Here is a 16,672-nt window from a genome sequence, read left to right as displayed (position 1 = left end):
GGGAGATATGGGAACGTTATTCACGGCATCACTGGCTGGAAGCGTGAAAGACTGGAAACAACCTCAACACCCATTAACTGGGAATGGAGAAATAAATGTGGGGACAGCCAGACAGTGGGACATCATAAAGCTGAAGGAAAGAATGAGCAAGTGTGTCATCGAGTTAGGGAACCATTTCCAGGATAACTGAAAAAAAACAAAACAAAACAAAAAACTAAGGTACCAAGGAGTGGTAAGCACCTTTGGGGTTTAAGAAGGGTAAAAAAAGGGACTATGCATATGTATTTGCCTCTGCTGCAGGCGGGTGTGTGGCTGAGGAATAGAAGTAGGAGGGAGATGTTCTCCTATATATGACGTTATGCCAACCTATTCTCGAGACTAAAATGAGTCCAGCTAGGGCAGGAGGAATTTCCCCTTGACCCCAAATGATGCTGCAGGAAGAGGAAGAATTTGGACACTCTCAGATTCTGGAATTTTAGCTGTTTCCATGGGCCAAGAGCTTATTAATGACATCCTCCATCTTCACTGGTTTCTGGACACCTAGTGCCAATTCAGAGTGATTGATAGTGTCCCAGTCCTTGCCCTCCCCACCTGGGGTCAGGGAATAAGACTAAGAAGATACACACACTAACATTAACAGCCCCCAGATCACAGGGAGCTGCAGGAGCCTTATGCCTTTATTCCTGACCCAGCACACGACCAACAGTAACATCGCACCCCATCCACAGGCCTGTGGCTACTTCCGTGTGTGGGTTTTGCTTCCTCCAGCAGCCTGACCTTGGCAGTTTTTTCTCCACTCAGCTCAAAACCGAGATGAAATCAGCTTCAGATGTCCATGTCTCTGCCTTATCTGTACCCCATGACTCTTTGTAATTTAAAGTGTGTTTCCATGTGTGTATTTGCTTATAAATGCAGAGACTGTCTGCTGGTGCCAACAAGAAACTGGTAACTGCTTGCTTCTGGGAAGGGGAGTTGGTGGATGAGATCAGATTTATTTATTTACAAATAAGTAAGTTGAATTAAAATGTACTGGGTGAATTATATGGTGTGTCAACTGGAGTTCAACAGAGCTGTTAAAACTTTACAAAATAAATGAAGGAAGAAAGAAAGAGAAAGATAGAAAGAATGGAGAAATAATTAGGGTGCTCTGAGCCCCAGGAAAAGCCCTGTCCTGTGTCCCCACCCAGGGCTGAATAGCACTGGAGTCACAGAGGCAGAAGAGCCTTGCCCTGGACTCCTGGACTGGTGGGAGACAGTTTTGTGACAGGGTCATCAAGGAGGGCCCCCAGGGGGCTGCAGGCCTCAAGGAGGCCCTGACCTCACCCAGGAACAGGGGTCAAGGTAGGATGACCAGGGTTGTGAGCCCGTCTGGCCAACCTCAGGGCCCCCCAGTCTCAGCCCGGCCCCTGTGTCCACCTTCACTCTCAGCTTCAGTCTTATCTCCAACCCTAGTTTCTGTCCTTACCCCAACTGTGGCCACGTCCCAGGTCTAGTTCCAGCCCTAGTCCCCCAAAGGCCCCCTCACTCCAGTCTTAATCCAGGCCCCTAGCTCTGGCCCCAGCCCCCGTCCCAGGCACTAACCCAAGTCCAGCTTTCAACCTTGGCCCCAGCCCAAGCCCAGCCTTGGCTCTGATGCTCACCCAGGGTCCCCAAACCCACTTGGGTCCCAGCCTGGCCCTGGTCCCCGCCCAGTGCTGGGGGCCAGTGCCCACCTGTTGCGGCCCTGCAGCCGGTGCAGCTCATGGCCCTGCAGCAGCAGCTGCTTCTCCAGCTTGTTGGTGGACAGTGAGGTCTCCAGCAGCTGGATCTCCATTCGCGATGTCTGGTTCAGGACCTGCCCCGGCAAGTGGATGAGGGGAGCTACATAAGCCCTGCAGGAGCCCTGCCCAGCAGCCACACACCTGCCCTCGGGCCCTGCCGTTTCAGAAACTTGATGACTTATTTCCACCCTCCCACCTGTTAGTTCCTGTGGCTGTTCATTAAGTCATTCACTCACAGGCCCTAACTGAGCTTATGATATGTTTCCTAAGTTTGCTGTTCCCTGTCACTGTGCCTGATAGTGCCACTTCTCCTGCTGCTCAGACCCCAGGAGGAGTCACCCTTGACCTTCCCCGCCCCAACAGCCAATCCATTAGCAATTCTCATGAGTTCCGCCTTCCAAATGGGTACCTGACCACTTCCCTGTCCCTCCACAGCCCCAGTCTGGCCCCGGCCTCCATCATCTCTTGTCCTGTGTCCTGTGCCAGCTCCTTACTGGGCTCCCTATTTCTGCCCTTGCCCCCTACACACCGTTGTCTGCTCAGTAGTCTGAGACAAACATTTAAAATGTGGCCCCTCTGCTCAGAATCTTTCTGTGGCTCCCACCTTACCCAGTGGTGGCCTGCAGCACCCTGTGATGCCTTCTGCCTCCGTCGCCTCTCTGACCCCTGGCCCACCACTCTCCCCTGGTCATTCCAGCTACACTGGAATGACCTCTGCAATACTGTTCTCCCTGTCTGACAGGCCCTCCCAGTAAGCCTGGCTCCAATCCTCCCTTCCCAATGCCGCCTTCCTGGCTGTACCAGCTCAACTTGCAGCTCATCCCTCCCACCACTCCCAGCACACACTCCCCACTGGTCCCTCGCCTATGCTCCTTTCTCCCTAGTGCTTTCACCATTTCATACACAGATCTTACTTATCTTGTCTGTTTTCTTGGTGCTCATTAGAAAGGAAGCTCCGCAGGGCTAAAGATGCAGGCCTGTTTTATTTACTGCTGTAAACGAGAACCAGGCACTTCCAACACTGCCTGGCACGAAGTGGGGTTTAACAAACACGTGCCCATTTGTCGGTGATCTTTTCAGCCATTCACTGACTCGTTTGTATACCTGTCCCCTCCCTCGCTTCCTGCTGCTCCCCGTGGCCTCTTTCAGAACCTACAGCCCCTGAGGTCTAATGATTTGTTTATTACCCACTGTACCCTCTTCCTCTGGGGCACTGTGAGCCCCTGAGGGCAGAGGGGGATGTGAAGTCACAGAGGCATAGAGCCAAAGCCACCCCCACCCCCTCCAGGCTCCTGGCCTGGTGGGAGACAGTTTTGTGGCAGGGTCATCAGGGAGGGACACCAGGAGGAACAGGCCCAGAGGAGGCCTTGCCCTCACCCAGGGACAGGGGTCAAGATGACCAGGGCTGTGAGCCAGCCTGGCCAACCGCAGACCCCCAGTGCCACCCCCTCCCACTCTGGTACCTGAGCTTCCACGTCGGTCAGCTTGCGGGTCTGGGCAGTGGTCTGGTTCAGGAGGCTGCTTCCCAGCTCCAGCATGGTGGCCGTCTGGTTCTGGACCATGTGCTGCTGGGCCTGAGCCAGCTCCAACCTCAAGTTCATCTGGATGTACCTTTCTATCTGTGGGAAGACAGTGTGCTGGCGTCATGGGTAGGGACTTGGGGAAAGCGCCTCTCCCTTCATTATGGCCCCATCAAAGGACACAGAGCAATCAGGGGAGGCCGTGCTACCAGGTCAAGTCACCATGACCTCTTGCCTAGACTGTTTCAGTAGCTTTCTAACCCTAGCCTCTCTGCCTCCATCCTTTCCCCATCCACAGCCCATCCTCCACTCAGCTGCTGGAGGAATAGTGTTAAACCTAAGTCAAGTCACATTCTTTCTCTGCTCAAAACTCTGCCACGGTTTCTATCTCACTCTGAGGGAGAATTAAATTCCTCCCTGCAGATTCTTCCATGACCTGGTCTCCTGCTACAGCTCTGATTTCCTTTCCTGGTACTCTCTCCCTCACTCTGCTCCAGACACACTGGCCTCTATGATACCCCCTCTATAGCAAGGATATGCCTACCGCAGGGCCTTTGCACATGCTATTCCCTCTGGCTGGACACCCCTCCTCCAATCTACATGGTTCACTCCTTCATGTCATTTCAGGTCTCTTCCTACCACTTATCACTCTGTGACTTTGTATTATATATTTATCTGTTTATTGCCTGTTTTATTTACCCTGAAGCCAAAGGCTTGGGCTTGCTTACCACTTTATCATCATGTTTAACACAATGCTTAGCACACAAAGGGTGCTCAAAAGATATATGTTCAACTAATTGATGAAAAGGGGAAACAGCAAGGGTCAGAGCATAGCCCCCAATGTCATGCCCACTACCCAGCCTTCTAGGGCTGAGCCAGCAGCAGGAAGTGAGGCCACATCTTTCCCATACAGGATTTTGTGGGTCCATCCACCACGCTGGACTTTCTATTTTCTGGTCCCTTCCATCTGCCAAATGGGGCTGAACTGGCCAGTCTCCAGGGGTTCTCCCAGCTTGGATGTTTTCGGATCTGACAAGCTGATGTTCATTTCTTTGACAGGACTGCTCTCTTTCCCAAGAGCAGGAGAAGCTGGTCCGGAGTGAGACCAGGATCAAATTGCAAAGGTGAACAGCGTGTTCTCAAGGCTCAGTGCCTAAGGTCAGAGCGCCGGTGCCCCTCCTCCACTCCCTCTCCATTCGGCACACTTGCTGGCCTCTCGCCACAATCTCTACCCCCGAGCCCTGGCTCCTTCCCTTCCTCTGTCACTCAGTCTTCCAGGAGGTCCAAGGGCAGCTCCCAGTGTCTCTGGGAAGACTGGTGCTCCCCTGGGAAAGATGGTGACCTTGGCTGGGGTGGGGCCTGGCTCCAGCTGCTTATTCCCTCTTCTCAACTGTCTGCTCCCATACCTTCCTCCCTGAGAGCACTTGAAGGGGCACGGTCCATTGTAGTGCAACCTCACATCCTGAAAGGGGCGCACATAGCACTGATTAGAGCAGTGGTTCTCAAAGTGTGGTCCTTGGGGCAGCATCACTTCCGAGCTTGTGAGAAATGCAAGTTTCTAGCTCCCACCTCAGACCTACTGAGTCAGAAATTCTGAGGAGGGGCCCAGCCATCAGACGCTCACTTGAGTGTGAGAACTCATAGTGTAGAGGTCACAAAGGGGCCCAAGGACCAGAGAGAGAAGCACGTCCAAACTTCTCAAGCGTCTGTCCCGGTGGCCCCATCCTTCCTCCTCTGCACCATCAGCCCCCCACGCGCTGTCCCCTGCAACAGACAAATGTACGTCAATGGCTCCCATCCAAACATTAAAGAAAAAATATCTCTAACTCCACAGGGCCCTCCAATTTCTCTGCTCCTCCAAGTAAAAAAATTCTTGAACAAGTTGCCTCCATTTATTCACCTCCATCCTCACTCTCACCTTTTAAAAAAATTAATAATATTATTATGGTGTACTTCACACATACAAAAAAGCATATAAAGAATAATATAATAAAATCTGTGTATTTACCACACTCAAGAAAAAAATATAGGCCATATTGTTGAATCTTATGACACACCGACCTGCCTCCCAGGCCTGGGGAGCCCCCCCACTCTGTAACTCATAGCCGCCCTTGACAAGGGAGAATCAAGGGACACTTCTATGTCCATCTCTGGGTTTGAGTCTGGGCTCTGCTACACTCTGGCTGTGGACCTCTAGTAGTGGAGGGGTACACTTCTCTGAGCTTCAGTTTACCAACCTGTGACATGGGGACAGTAAATCCTGCTCCTTGTTGGAGAGGGGCATTTGAAACGGGCCTTGAAGGAAGGGAAAGGGTTTTTGACAGGCAGGGGCTGGGGGAGGGGAGGAGGGTGTTCCGGACAGACTACAGACGAGCCTGTGGGGATGCGCAGTCCCAGTGACCAAGGACAGCTGCTCGGGCCTGCTTGTCTCCTGTATGATCTAAATACAGGAGACTTCAACTGGATAAACGACGGTGGTCCATTCCTCTAGCGGATTCTGCTCAGCAATAAGAGGCATGAACTGGTGATTCATGCAACACTCTGGCTGAATCTCTGATGTATTACACTGCAGGAAAAAAGCCAGACTCAAGAGGCAACATATGTAGGATTCCATTTATTTGACTTTCTGGAAAAGTCAGAATCTGTGGCTGCTGGGGCTAGGGCCTGGGGGAGGGGATTCACTGCAGAGGGACTCGGGGGAACTTTTGGGGGTGTTGCCAGTGTTCTGTATCATGACTGTGGTGGTTACGTAAGTGTATACATTTGCCAAACCTCGTGGAGCTGTACGTTAAAAGGGTGAATTTCACTGTGAACTATGTCTCAATAGAAAACAAACCCACCAACACAAGGTTCTAGAGGATATTCTATATAAAAATATGCATTATAATAATAAATAGATTTCCTCAAATGAATCCCTCACCCTCTGTATGTCATTGAATTATTACTTGAGCATCTACTATGTGCTAGGTCCTATCCTAGGTACTAAGGAATCAGGAATGAACAAAATCGGCAAGTTTTCTGATTTCGGGACACTTCCACTGACTACATCAGTTAAATTCCAGTAGTGATGAGTGTTATGAAGGAAATAAGATGGGGTAATGAGTGGGTACAGCCAGGTTTAGCCAGAGTGGCAGGGACATCCACACCAGAGGGAGTCATCGGAGCTGAGAGGTTGTGAAGGAGTCCGTGGTGGGAAAGTCAGGAGGAAGGGAATTCCAGAAGGAGGGATAGGCAAGTGCAAAGGCCCTGAGGTGGGAGTGTGCCTGGCATGTTAGAGAAGCAAAAAGATGATCAATAAAACAATATGCCCTACCTGTCCCTTTCATGGAAATGGTGCACATGGTTCATGTTTGGGAAAAACATTTTGTCAACTGCAGATAGAAGCCAACACAGAAAGAAGAGTGCCTTGAATATGATGAGCCTGGGTTGGAAACCCAGCTCTCAGCTTAGTGGCTGTGTGACCTTGGGCAAGCACCTCTACCTGTCTACGCCTCTTCTCTAGAGAGGGGATAAGCACAGCTCCTACCTCCAGGTTGTAGGGAGGTTTCCTGACCCGATGCATGTAAAGGGCCGGGAGCATGGTTATGTGATCAAAATGTGACAAATTCTGGTAGGTCTGTATGTCCGTGTCATGGGTTACCAAGCAGCTGTAAAAAAGAATGAGGTCGACCTTCATCAGGGGCAGATGTGAAAAGATGCCCCAGACACACTCTTGAGAGAAAAGAGCAAGATGCAGAACATCACCTACAGTTTGGACCCATGTGTGTAAGAAAATTGCAAGTGATTATTTTTACATGTACTCAGATAAAGACCTTGGAGACAGACTCTTAGCGGTGATTTGCTTGCGGGGAGGAGATTACAATGGAAGTGATGGCGATGGTGTTTTCACTTTACATTCCATACCTGTAAATTGTTTGGATTCTAAAAAGATAGAATGAAGATGTATACAGGCATAACTTATTTTATTGCACTTTGCATATGTTGCATATTTTTACAAAGTGAAGTTTTGGGGCAACCTGGTGTTGAGCAAGTCTCTCTGTGCCATTTTTCCAACAGAATTTGCTCACTTCATGTCTCTGTGTTGCATTTTGGTAATTCTTGCAATGTTTCAAACTTTTAAATTATTATTATATTTTTAATAGTGCTCTGTGATCAGTCATCTTTGATGATACTACTGTGAAAAGACCACAACTTGCTGAAGGTTCAGACAATGGTTAGCATTTTTTAGCAAGAAAATATTTTTTAATTAAGGCATGTACTTTTTAAAAAGATATAATGTGATTGCACATTTACTAGATTACAGTATAGTGTAAGCATAAGTTTTATATGCACTGGGAAACTGAAAAATGCATGTGACTTGCTTTATTGCAATATTGGCTTTATTTTGGTGGTCTGGAGCCAAATCCACAGTATCTCCGAAGTGTGCTTGTACAGATATAATTAACATATCTAAAAGCCAGTTTTTATCAACCAGGAGTTCTTAACAGATGTCTCTGGAACCCCGAGGGATCTGTGAATAGAATTCGGGGAATCTATGGACTTGGATGGGAAATTGTGTTTTGGGTTTTGCTTTTTTGTTTTGCTAACCTCTAACTGAAGCAAGCTTTCCTGCAGTGATGAATATAGGCCACAAACGACTGCAGTGCTGGTGGCATCTGTAACTTCGTCGTCAGTAGAAATCGTAGATACTCCTGTGTCCCACCACGGTGTTGTGGACATTTACATCATATTGTTTATACTCATTACAACCTCGAAGTGATGGAAGGTACTAGGTCCATCATCAGGTCTTGTTATTTAATGGGTGAATACAGAAGCCATATGTGGCTGTAACACAAATCCGTTCTTAAAGATACTTGATATCTGTGTCTCAAGGCAATTTGTTCCCTTTGTAAACCTGTACCTTTAATTTTATGTTTTTAAAGACATGCTTCAGAGAGAGGGTCCTGAACTTTACCAGATGCCAGAGGGGCCCTGGGCCCAGGAAAAGTTGAGATCTCTGAAGATTCCTCCCCCACAGGTCCCAGCCCAGTGCCCGCCCACTAGACCACTAACTCCAAGAGTGCAGGGGATTTGCCTGTCTTTTCTTCTGCTGCCTGGAAGGATGCCTGGCAAACTGTAGGTGCTCTATTGATTGAATGAATGAATGAACTGGACATCTCCTTTCCTGGAACAGTTCGCTTTGAAAGAAACTGCCTCACGTGGCTCTGTGGTGCAGCCACTGGGAAACAGAACAGCAGGAAAGGAAAGAAGCGCCTTTACAAAAATATTAAATCCCAGACTGAGCTGCCTCACGGCTTGTACGTCTGGCTTTTGTGCCTCCATTTCCCCATCAATAGATGGTGTGGTGACAGTACCACTTTGGGGGGTTGGAGTGAGGGGGGCATGTGCAGCTCATACAAAAGGGCCCTGTTAATAGAAATGCTTGGAGCTTCTGTTCCATTCTGGCACCCCACGACGTGCTAGGTGTGCTTGGGCACATAAGACAGCGCCTCTCAGTCCCCCTTTACCCCGTCCCCTTATGAGGCCCTGCTATTGACCACATTTTAACAAAGGAGCAAATGGAGGCTCGGACACACAGTCACTTCCCTGACGTCACCTATCAAGTTGGTGGCTGCTGGACTCATACGCAGCTCTGCTGACTTGGGAGGCCGGGTGGTCAGGTCTGGTGGGCACAGGAGGGGAGGGCAGGGGCGAAGCAGGTAGAAACAGTGCCTTCCTCCTCTAGCGCAGGACCTAGGGTTCAGCACCCCCTTCGCTGAGCCCTTAAAAGTGCTCAATAAGGATTTGTCAACAGAACAAATTGGTCCATTTTATGTCAGGGGCACTGAATTTCCACTGAATGAATGATTGGTGGCTAGAAATAAGTTTGGACATCCCAACCCAGCTCCATCTGCTCCTGGAGCCCCGTGAGAGGCGAGGCCAGAAGGCAGAGTGGGAGAGAAAAGGGTCCAAGGGCAGGAGGAATGGGGAAGTAATCACAGCATGGAGACTGGAGGGCAGGGAAGAGGAACAGAGGGAGGCCCACGGCAAGGGAGGGAGGGAGCTCAGGGCACTTGCAAGAGAAATGTTCCAGAAACCTGACCCAGTCTTGAGGCTCTTTTGTCTGCTCGTCTGTTTTGTCATTTTGCCTGTTCAACAAACTCATTCACAAGTGCCAGGACCTGTGTGGGGCCCTGGGAGAGAGCAGTGATCAGAGGAGGCGGGTTCCTACTTGAGGGGTGGGCTGAGATCTGCGCAGCCGCCAGGGCCTCCGAAGGCAGATCTCAGCAGCACCAAGTGTGCCAGGCGTGGCCCCAAGGGCCTTACAAATATAGCTCGTTTAGTCCTTGGTTCTCTCATCGCCCGCCCTCATTGTCCAGGTGAGGAAAAGCAGCACAGAGAAGGTGAGCCTGTCATCCAAGTCACACAGCTGAGTGACAGAGGCTGGCTTGGGACCCGGGCCTTCGTGCTCCTGAGACCATAGCCTTTACCACTTGGGTGGGCTGCCTGAGGGAGTCAGACTCCAAGACAGCCCCAGTGACCCCCTTTCCGGTACTCCTGCCCCAGTGCAGTCAGGACTGGCTGACCAAAGGGATGCTGTAGAAACGCTGGAGGTGAGCCCCTGATGGCATCATCACACTGTGGCTTCTGCTTTGCTACCTGGTGAATCTCTCGCTCTGAGAGAGGCCAGCCACCGTGTCCTGAGGGTCCTCAAGCACCCTTGAGGAAGGGCTTATCTGGGGAGGATTAGAGGCCTCCCACCACCAGCCAGAACCACTCTCCCAGCCTGGGCACCATGGAGGCTGATCCTCCAGCCCCAGTCAAGCCTTCAGATGATCACAGTCCCAGCTTATAGCCAAGTGTCAGAGTGAAAAAAATAGAGTCAGAACTACCTTGTCAAGCTGCTCCTGATTCCTGACTCAGAAACTATGAGTGATAATAAATGCTTGCGGTGACTTTACATTGCTAACTGGCTTAGGGTAATTTGTTATGTCATAACACGTAACTAATGCACTGCTTTTGCAGAGTTTACAGAGCTCAGACCCTCTTGCTCCAAGGCCCTGCCCTCCTTGCTTGGCATCACATCCCGCCCTGCCATCTCCAGGCCCCAGATGCCTCATTTTTCCAGTGGCACTAACTTTGTGGCTTGTGAGCCCAATGGCCAAGGTTGGCCCCTCCCTCTTTGCCTAGCTCCAGCCCCTCCCATCCCCTCGGGGCCCACACAGGCCCTGACCCTTGGCTCATGGCAGAGGGGAGGTTTGTCTTATTTTTTCTGAGCAACCAGGCCCGGCCTTCTCAGCTGTTTTCCTCCCTGTAGCAGATTCTGTTGCTTTTCTTCTGGGTCAGGGCTTCGAGTGAGTGAGCAGACCAGATCAGACCAAGTGGGCAGGGAGCCAGGGGTAGAGAGGGTCAGGGATGAGAGGGCTGTTGAGGGGGGGAGTGCTTTTTAACTCTCGCCCCACCCGGGGTTCCCGGCACAGGCCTGGCTTCGCCAAACTTTCAGCTGCAGCGCTGAGCTTGTGTGGGCCTGGTGCACGGCGGCGCTGAGGGTCAGGCGCTGGTTCAGTCACAGCCCTGCAGCTTCCTTTCTTTTACAGTGAGGTAGCTTCTCCGAACCTCAGTGGCCTCATCGGAAAATGGGGCTCATTGATTCCTCCTTGCAGAGGGGCTGGCGTGGGTATTTCTGCCACCTGGATATGGGTGCTTCTCACAAGCTGGGGAGGGGCTGCCAGGGCCTCGGCCTCAGGCTTGGCTATCCTTCTGTGGTTGTCTGTGTCTAAACCTTGATCTAGGAAGGTTTTTATTTTTTTAATTAAAAAAAGATTCTCAGCTATTACCTCTTTTTTCTTACTCTTTTTTTGAGGGGGTAGTGAAAGGGAGGTAATTAGGTTTGCTTGTTTGTTTGTTTGTTTAATGGAGGTCCTGGGGATTGAACCCAGGAGGTTTTGTTTCTTAAGCTGGGTTGTGGGAACAAGACAATTCATTTGCTTTTTCTCTCTACCTTTTCCTACATCTAAAATATTTCAGACAAAATTTTAAAATGCATAGAATGAACAGCAAGGAAATTAACCAGGAGATGATCAGGGACTGGGAAGACAGTGATTTTTCTCCCTCTGTGTCTTCACACACTTCCATATTTCCCAATTTTTGCACACTGAAAATTAGTCACAAGCTGAGAAAAACAGCTAGGCTATTAGCAAGAGATAGAGCTGAAACCGGAACCCAGCTCAGCGGGACCTGGAGAAAGAGGCCCCAGTTGCCCCACTTACAGCCGCCCTCCAGCTCATCTCTGCGCCCAGGGGGCCCATTTCCAGCCCCTGCAGAGCTTCCCTATGGGGGTTCCCCTCAGCTGTCAGGGAATCGCCTTCCCTCCTTCCGCCCCACTTGGTGGCCACATTGTAGACCAATGAGTGTTAGACTGAAGTCAGGAGTGAAAGGCCATAAGGTCCTGCCAGCCTAAGCTTCTGAGGCTCTGTTCCTGTGTCCAAGGGGAATTCGTTTTGCTTTCAGTTTCAGGGCCAGGGCTCCCCAGTCATCTCCTCGCCTGCAGACCCCGCCAGACCTCTGCATGCTTTGCTTCTTTTTGTCCTTACTTGAGGTACTTGTTTTCATGCTCCCTGCCTTGCAGATGAGGAAACATAAGGCCAGGGGGCAGAAAAAGGGACTTTCCCAAGATCACCCAAGGCAGGATGTAGACAAGTGAGAGCTGGACTCCTGCGCTGACTCCAAGTGAATTCCCTTCCTGTGCCGAGCATCCCAAGTGTGTTATTATCAACAGCCGACTTTCCTGGACTCTGACCCTATGCCAGGCACTGTCCCCGGCCCTGCATGTGTATTAACTCATTTTATCTCTGTGACAACCTGCAAAGTGGCTTTGATTAGTGGCTCCATTTCATGGACAAGAATGTTGAGGCACAGACTGACAAAGTGATTGAGAACACACAGCCAGCAAGCAGCAGAGAGGCAGGTCAAATTGAGTCAGTGGAGCCCCAAGGCCCACACCCAGCCTCTGTGGGATTTACCCCAGGCCTTGGGCTGAAGATGGAGGATGTAATGGTGAGGAAGCCTAGATGGAGATTCTGGGATCCTCTCAGCTTTCAAGTTCTGGTCCTGCTGACTGAGGTCCTACTGAATCTTCTTTGGCAGAAGAACCTTAGATAAGCTCTCCTTGGCTGAGGGCCTCCTGGAAAAAGGGAAAAATCTAGCACCTATGAGTTTCCCATTTGGTGGTCAGGGGACTCTGTTCCCCAGGTCCCAGTTTGGTACCCAGGGACCAGGTCACAGTGTCTTGTTTATTAACCAGGAACTGGTCTAAGTGCTGCGAGCAAGGTTTCTGGCATCAGACAGCCTAAGTGTGACCTGGACCTCACCCTTCCTGGCTGTGTGAACTTGGACAAGCACTCTCATTTCTTGGTGCCTCGGTTTCCTCATCTGTTAATGGGCAAACAATCTTACTTTATGAGCTCATTGTGAGAACTCAATGCAATAATTCTCACACGGCATGTAGGACAGTGTCTGGCACACAGTAAGTGCTCAATAAATGCTGGCCATGACTCCTGTTTATCCTGCACACTTGCTGGGAAGCACGGAGTATTTTAAGTTCCACTTGACAGAGGAACCGCTTGATGCAGGTGGCTTCCCCAGGGCCCACAGCTGGTCGGTGGCACCCTTGGGACAGAACCCCTGACTCAATCTCCATTCCAGACATTTCAGAGCTGACTCTGGGGTCAAGCAAACGCTCAGAGGCCAGAGTCTGTGCAGAGATGCAGGCTTAGGGGGCAGACCAAGGGCCTGTTCTCTCACATTTCCTGCCCAAGTTGAGGAGGGGAGAGGGTCTGTAAATATCCCGGCTCGGCTGAGCTCTGGGGCCTGGGAGGAGAGAGCCAGAAACCCAGGGCCCAGCCCACGTGGGATGGCCTGTTCCCCCAGGGGAGGCCGTGTGAGGGGCTGCCGCCGCCACTGCTCTCCAGTCATCTCTCGGCTCAGGCATCTGTGCCAGTCGTTTCTAGGCTCCCTTTTGGGAAGAAAAACCCCAGTTCCTCCAAGAAGCAGATGCCGTTCTCCCCACCCCCTTCCCCAGCCCCAAACTGTCTAGAGGAGCCAGCGGTGAGGTTAGGAAATCAAACCCCAAGACATTTTGTTCGGCAACCGAGATTCATTTTTTGTTTGGATAACCGAAGGCCGAAAATGCCAAGAATTTACGGGCAGCCTGGGGAGGCCGGGGCAGCTGGGAGCCCTGGCCAGTTTGGGAGGATCTCTGGCTGGGCCAGGACCCCACGCTGTGCTCCTGCTGGATGCGCTTCTGACCCGCGTCCAGCCAGGCGAGGCCTTGTGACCGTGGGCTGAGGGGCTGAGTTATTCTGAGGTTTGACGTCAGGGACCTGGAGCGAACAGCAGAGGCTGGGGGTCTCCTGCCCAGCCCCTGACCCTTCTCTGCTTGGCTTGGGTGCAGAAGGGGACGAGAAAGAGGCCCCAGCTGATCCTGGCTGAGGAGTGGACACTGGCCATCGGGCTGGTGTGTCCTGGGTTGTCCAGTGTGGACAAAGCGTGTAGAGGCCTGGGGAGGTAGCGGCAGGAGGGATGGACAGCCTAGGGATGAGGGGGTACCCGAGAAAGGGACAGGCAGAGGCTCAGGGAACGCCAGCCATACAGGAGAGAGGATCAGAGTGATAGAGGCAGAGTGAGTGAGTCGGGGCACCTGAGAGCCCTGGACCAGAGGCATGGAGGTGCAGAGATAGAAAGAGCAAGGCAGAGACACCCAGGGAGACAGATGGCCAGCATTTTCCACACAGTCGAGAAAGTGGACGATCCAACTGTTCGGGGTTCGGAGTCTGCCCCAATTCTGGGAACCGGGAGACATCGAGTAGCTTTACTGTCCTCAGGTGCTGGGGGTGGAATAAAGCTTGGGGGCTTGTCTCCTCCCACTCCTGTGAGAAGACAAGGTCCCTGCTGGGGGCATGGGAGAGGGCAGAGAATAGCACTTCCTGGCTGGAAGGCCTGGGGCCGCTGGGGCAATGACAGGACAACGGTGGACCTTTATCCATCACCTGCTGTGGGCAGATGCTTTCCAGGCTCTGCCTCTCTTGACCCCACATCAGAGGTCAGGAGGAGGTGCTTTCATTCTCTCATCTCACAGATGAGTGAAGGGCTGGCCCCGGGTCCCAGGTCCCAGAGCTAGTCCATGTTGGACCCAGGAGCCATGCACTAACCACTGTGCTGTCTGGCCCAGCAAGGGAAGCCTGCTCTCCAGCTGGCTCTGTCCACTCCATCCTGCCCCCCGTCGCATTCCTGCTGCAGCTCTTCACCCAGACGAGAGGGCAGAACAGAGCCAAGAGCTTATGTGCAGCCCACCGATAGTGGACTCCAGACGTGAGTCATTGTGGCAGAGGCTTCCAGGAGGAGGGAGAAGGAGGAGGGAGAGGGAGGAGGAAGGAGAGATCCATAGAAGGAGGGGAAGAGGAGTGAAGAAGGGGGTGAGGGCACAGGGGTGGGGTGCCCCCCGTGCATTCTGAGCACAGGAAGGAGGACACCACAGCAGAGTCCTGGAAGAAGAGAATGGGTATTGGAGATCTGGGAATTCTGAGCCAGACAGGGGCACCCCATTGTCTCAGATCTTGCCTCCTCCACCTCCCTGCCACCCTCCAGAGCTGGAGAAGGAACCTGGACTTTGGAGTGAGAAGCCAGGTTGGGTCTTGCTGCTGTGTGACTCTGGCAAGTCCTCTCCCCTTTCTGGCCTCAGTTTGCTCCCCTGGACACTAGGGACAGGGAGTTGGGGCAAGGGTACGGGCTGCGCAAGTGTTGGCCACAGCAAGCTTGCAACAGGGAGGCTTTTCCCTGGGCCCTCCCAGATGAATGAGTCTTGCTAAAAGCTTGGTCTGGGAGGCCAGTCATCCCCAGTCATCCCTGGTCATCCCAGATGGCGATGATGATGATGTAGGTAATGCTACTAGATGAGAATATTTTGAAACTCATTTTTTTCTCTTCTGGGAGTTTAGAGCAGAAGCCAGAAAGAGGCTTTCAAGTTTCAAGGACTCTGAGACAAACTCAGACCAAGAGAACGTACAAGAGAAGAGCCAGAGGAAGGTCATGGTCATAGAAGGTAGCAAGCATCCCTGGCTGGAGGGAGAGGCATGACTATTCAGGTGCCACATATCCCTGAGTCAGAGGCCACATGTCTCATCTGGCGGGGGAGGAAGGACTCAAGAATCATAGGATCTGTGTTTCTTTCCTGGAAGAGCTCCTAATGGGAACAATTGACGCACACGAGAATTTACTGTGTGCCAGCTGCTGGGCCAAGGACTTCATATGCATCATCTTGTTAAATATTCATAGATGTTGGTAGTACTGTCATTGCATTTTATAGGTGAGGAAACTGAGGCTCAGAGAGGTGAAGCAACTTGCCCCAGGTCACGCAGCTAGAAAGGGGCAGAACGGGTCTCAAATCCCAAAAACTGAGCTCCAGGTTCGTGGCTCTCATCTTCTCGGCTATGCTGTTGCCCAAAGAGGTGACAGGAACCAGAGGAAAGTGACTGCCAGATGTGTTTAGGCTGATGGGTTTGATCTTGTGGCAGGTTCCACCTACACAGGGTGACCTGGCAATGACCCAAAAGCCAAAGGGCATGAAGGGGGCACTCAACCCAAGGGCACCCAAGCGATGTACCACAAACCCCTGCTTGGACCCTACCAGCGACCAGGCAGGATAGGGGACCCTCCAGAATACCAGCATGGACAAGTGACATCCTCAGCCCCGAGGTTACCTGTCACCCTTGGACTGACTTGACCATGACTGAGCTTCCCCTGCCCACTGGTGCAGGGCTCAAAATAGAGATTATGTGAAGTAAGCAAAAGCCTGTGGATCTACCGTATTCTTGCCGAGGTGAAGCACGTATAGCAGCTGGGCAGCAGGCTGAGAGCAGGGCGTGAGTGTTTTTACCGGTCCTTCCATGCTGAGGTGTTCTCCATTTTGCAGATGGAAAAACTGAGACTCACTCATCCACAGCCACACGGCCAGGCTGGGACCTGAACTCAGGTCCACCTGATTCCCAAATCTGCAATCTTTAGCCCCACGGCATTCTACGGTGACCCCTGGCCGGGATTATCAGGGGACACGCCACTGACAGCTGAAGAGGTGAGCTGAGTGACTTCCTGATCTGAAATCCATTGATTTAAATCCATCATTTATGCCAGGGGTAGGATGGTGACAGCTGGAAGTGTTGCTGGGCAGTAGGCGTGGGGGGCAAGTAGGCAGAGGACTGTGGGAAGATGGTGAGTGGGGCGCTGAGGAGATAGATGGTCGGGGCAGGAATGAAACAGGAGGTTCAGTATGTGTGTGCAGGAGTGTGTATGCGAGTGTGTGCACAAAACAGCTTGGTTACACACTGGAGTGCAACCTCTCCACCTGGAGGATGGATC

General features: G+C 51.7%; 1 protein-coding gene across 5 annotated transcripts in view; it reads right to left on the bottom strand.

Annotated features, from left to right (window-relative positions):
• ANGPT4 (angiopoietin 4) overlaps positions 1 to 16,672 on the bottom strand; it is a 35,428-nt gene that overhangs the window by 16,403 nt on the left and 2,353 nt on the right. For all 5 annotated transcript variants that reach the window (XM_072943960.1, XM_072943965.1, XM_072943963.1 and 2 more), the window contains exons 2-3: positions 3,224 to 3,379; positions 1,713 to 1,834 (exon numbers count right to left, since the gene is read on the bottom strand). In XM_072943960.1, the coding sequence (XP_072800061.1) occupies positions 1,713 to 1,834; positions 3,224 to 3,379 (278 nt within the window). The remainder of the gene's footprint in view (positions 1 to 1,712; positions 1,835 to 3,223; positions 3,380 to 16,672) is intronic.

The sequence above is a fragment of the Vicugna pacos genome, chromosome 19, assembly GCF_048564905.1.
Source record: "Vicugna pacos chromosome 19, VicPac4, whole genome shotgun sequence".
Lineage (NCBI taxonomy): Eukaryota > Metazoa > Chordata > Mammalia > Artiodactyla > Camelidae > Vicugna > Vicugna pacos.
This window is presented reverse-complemented; position numbering and strand designations above follow the sequence as displayed.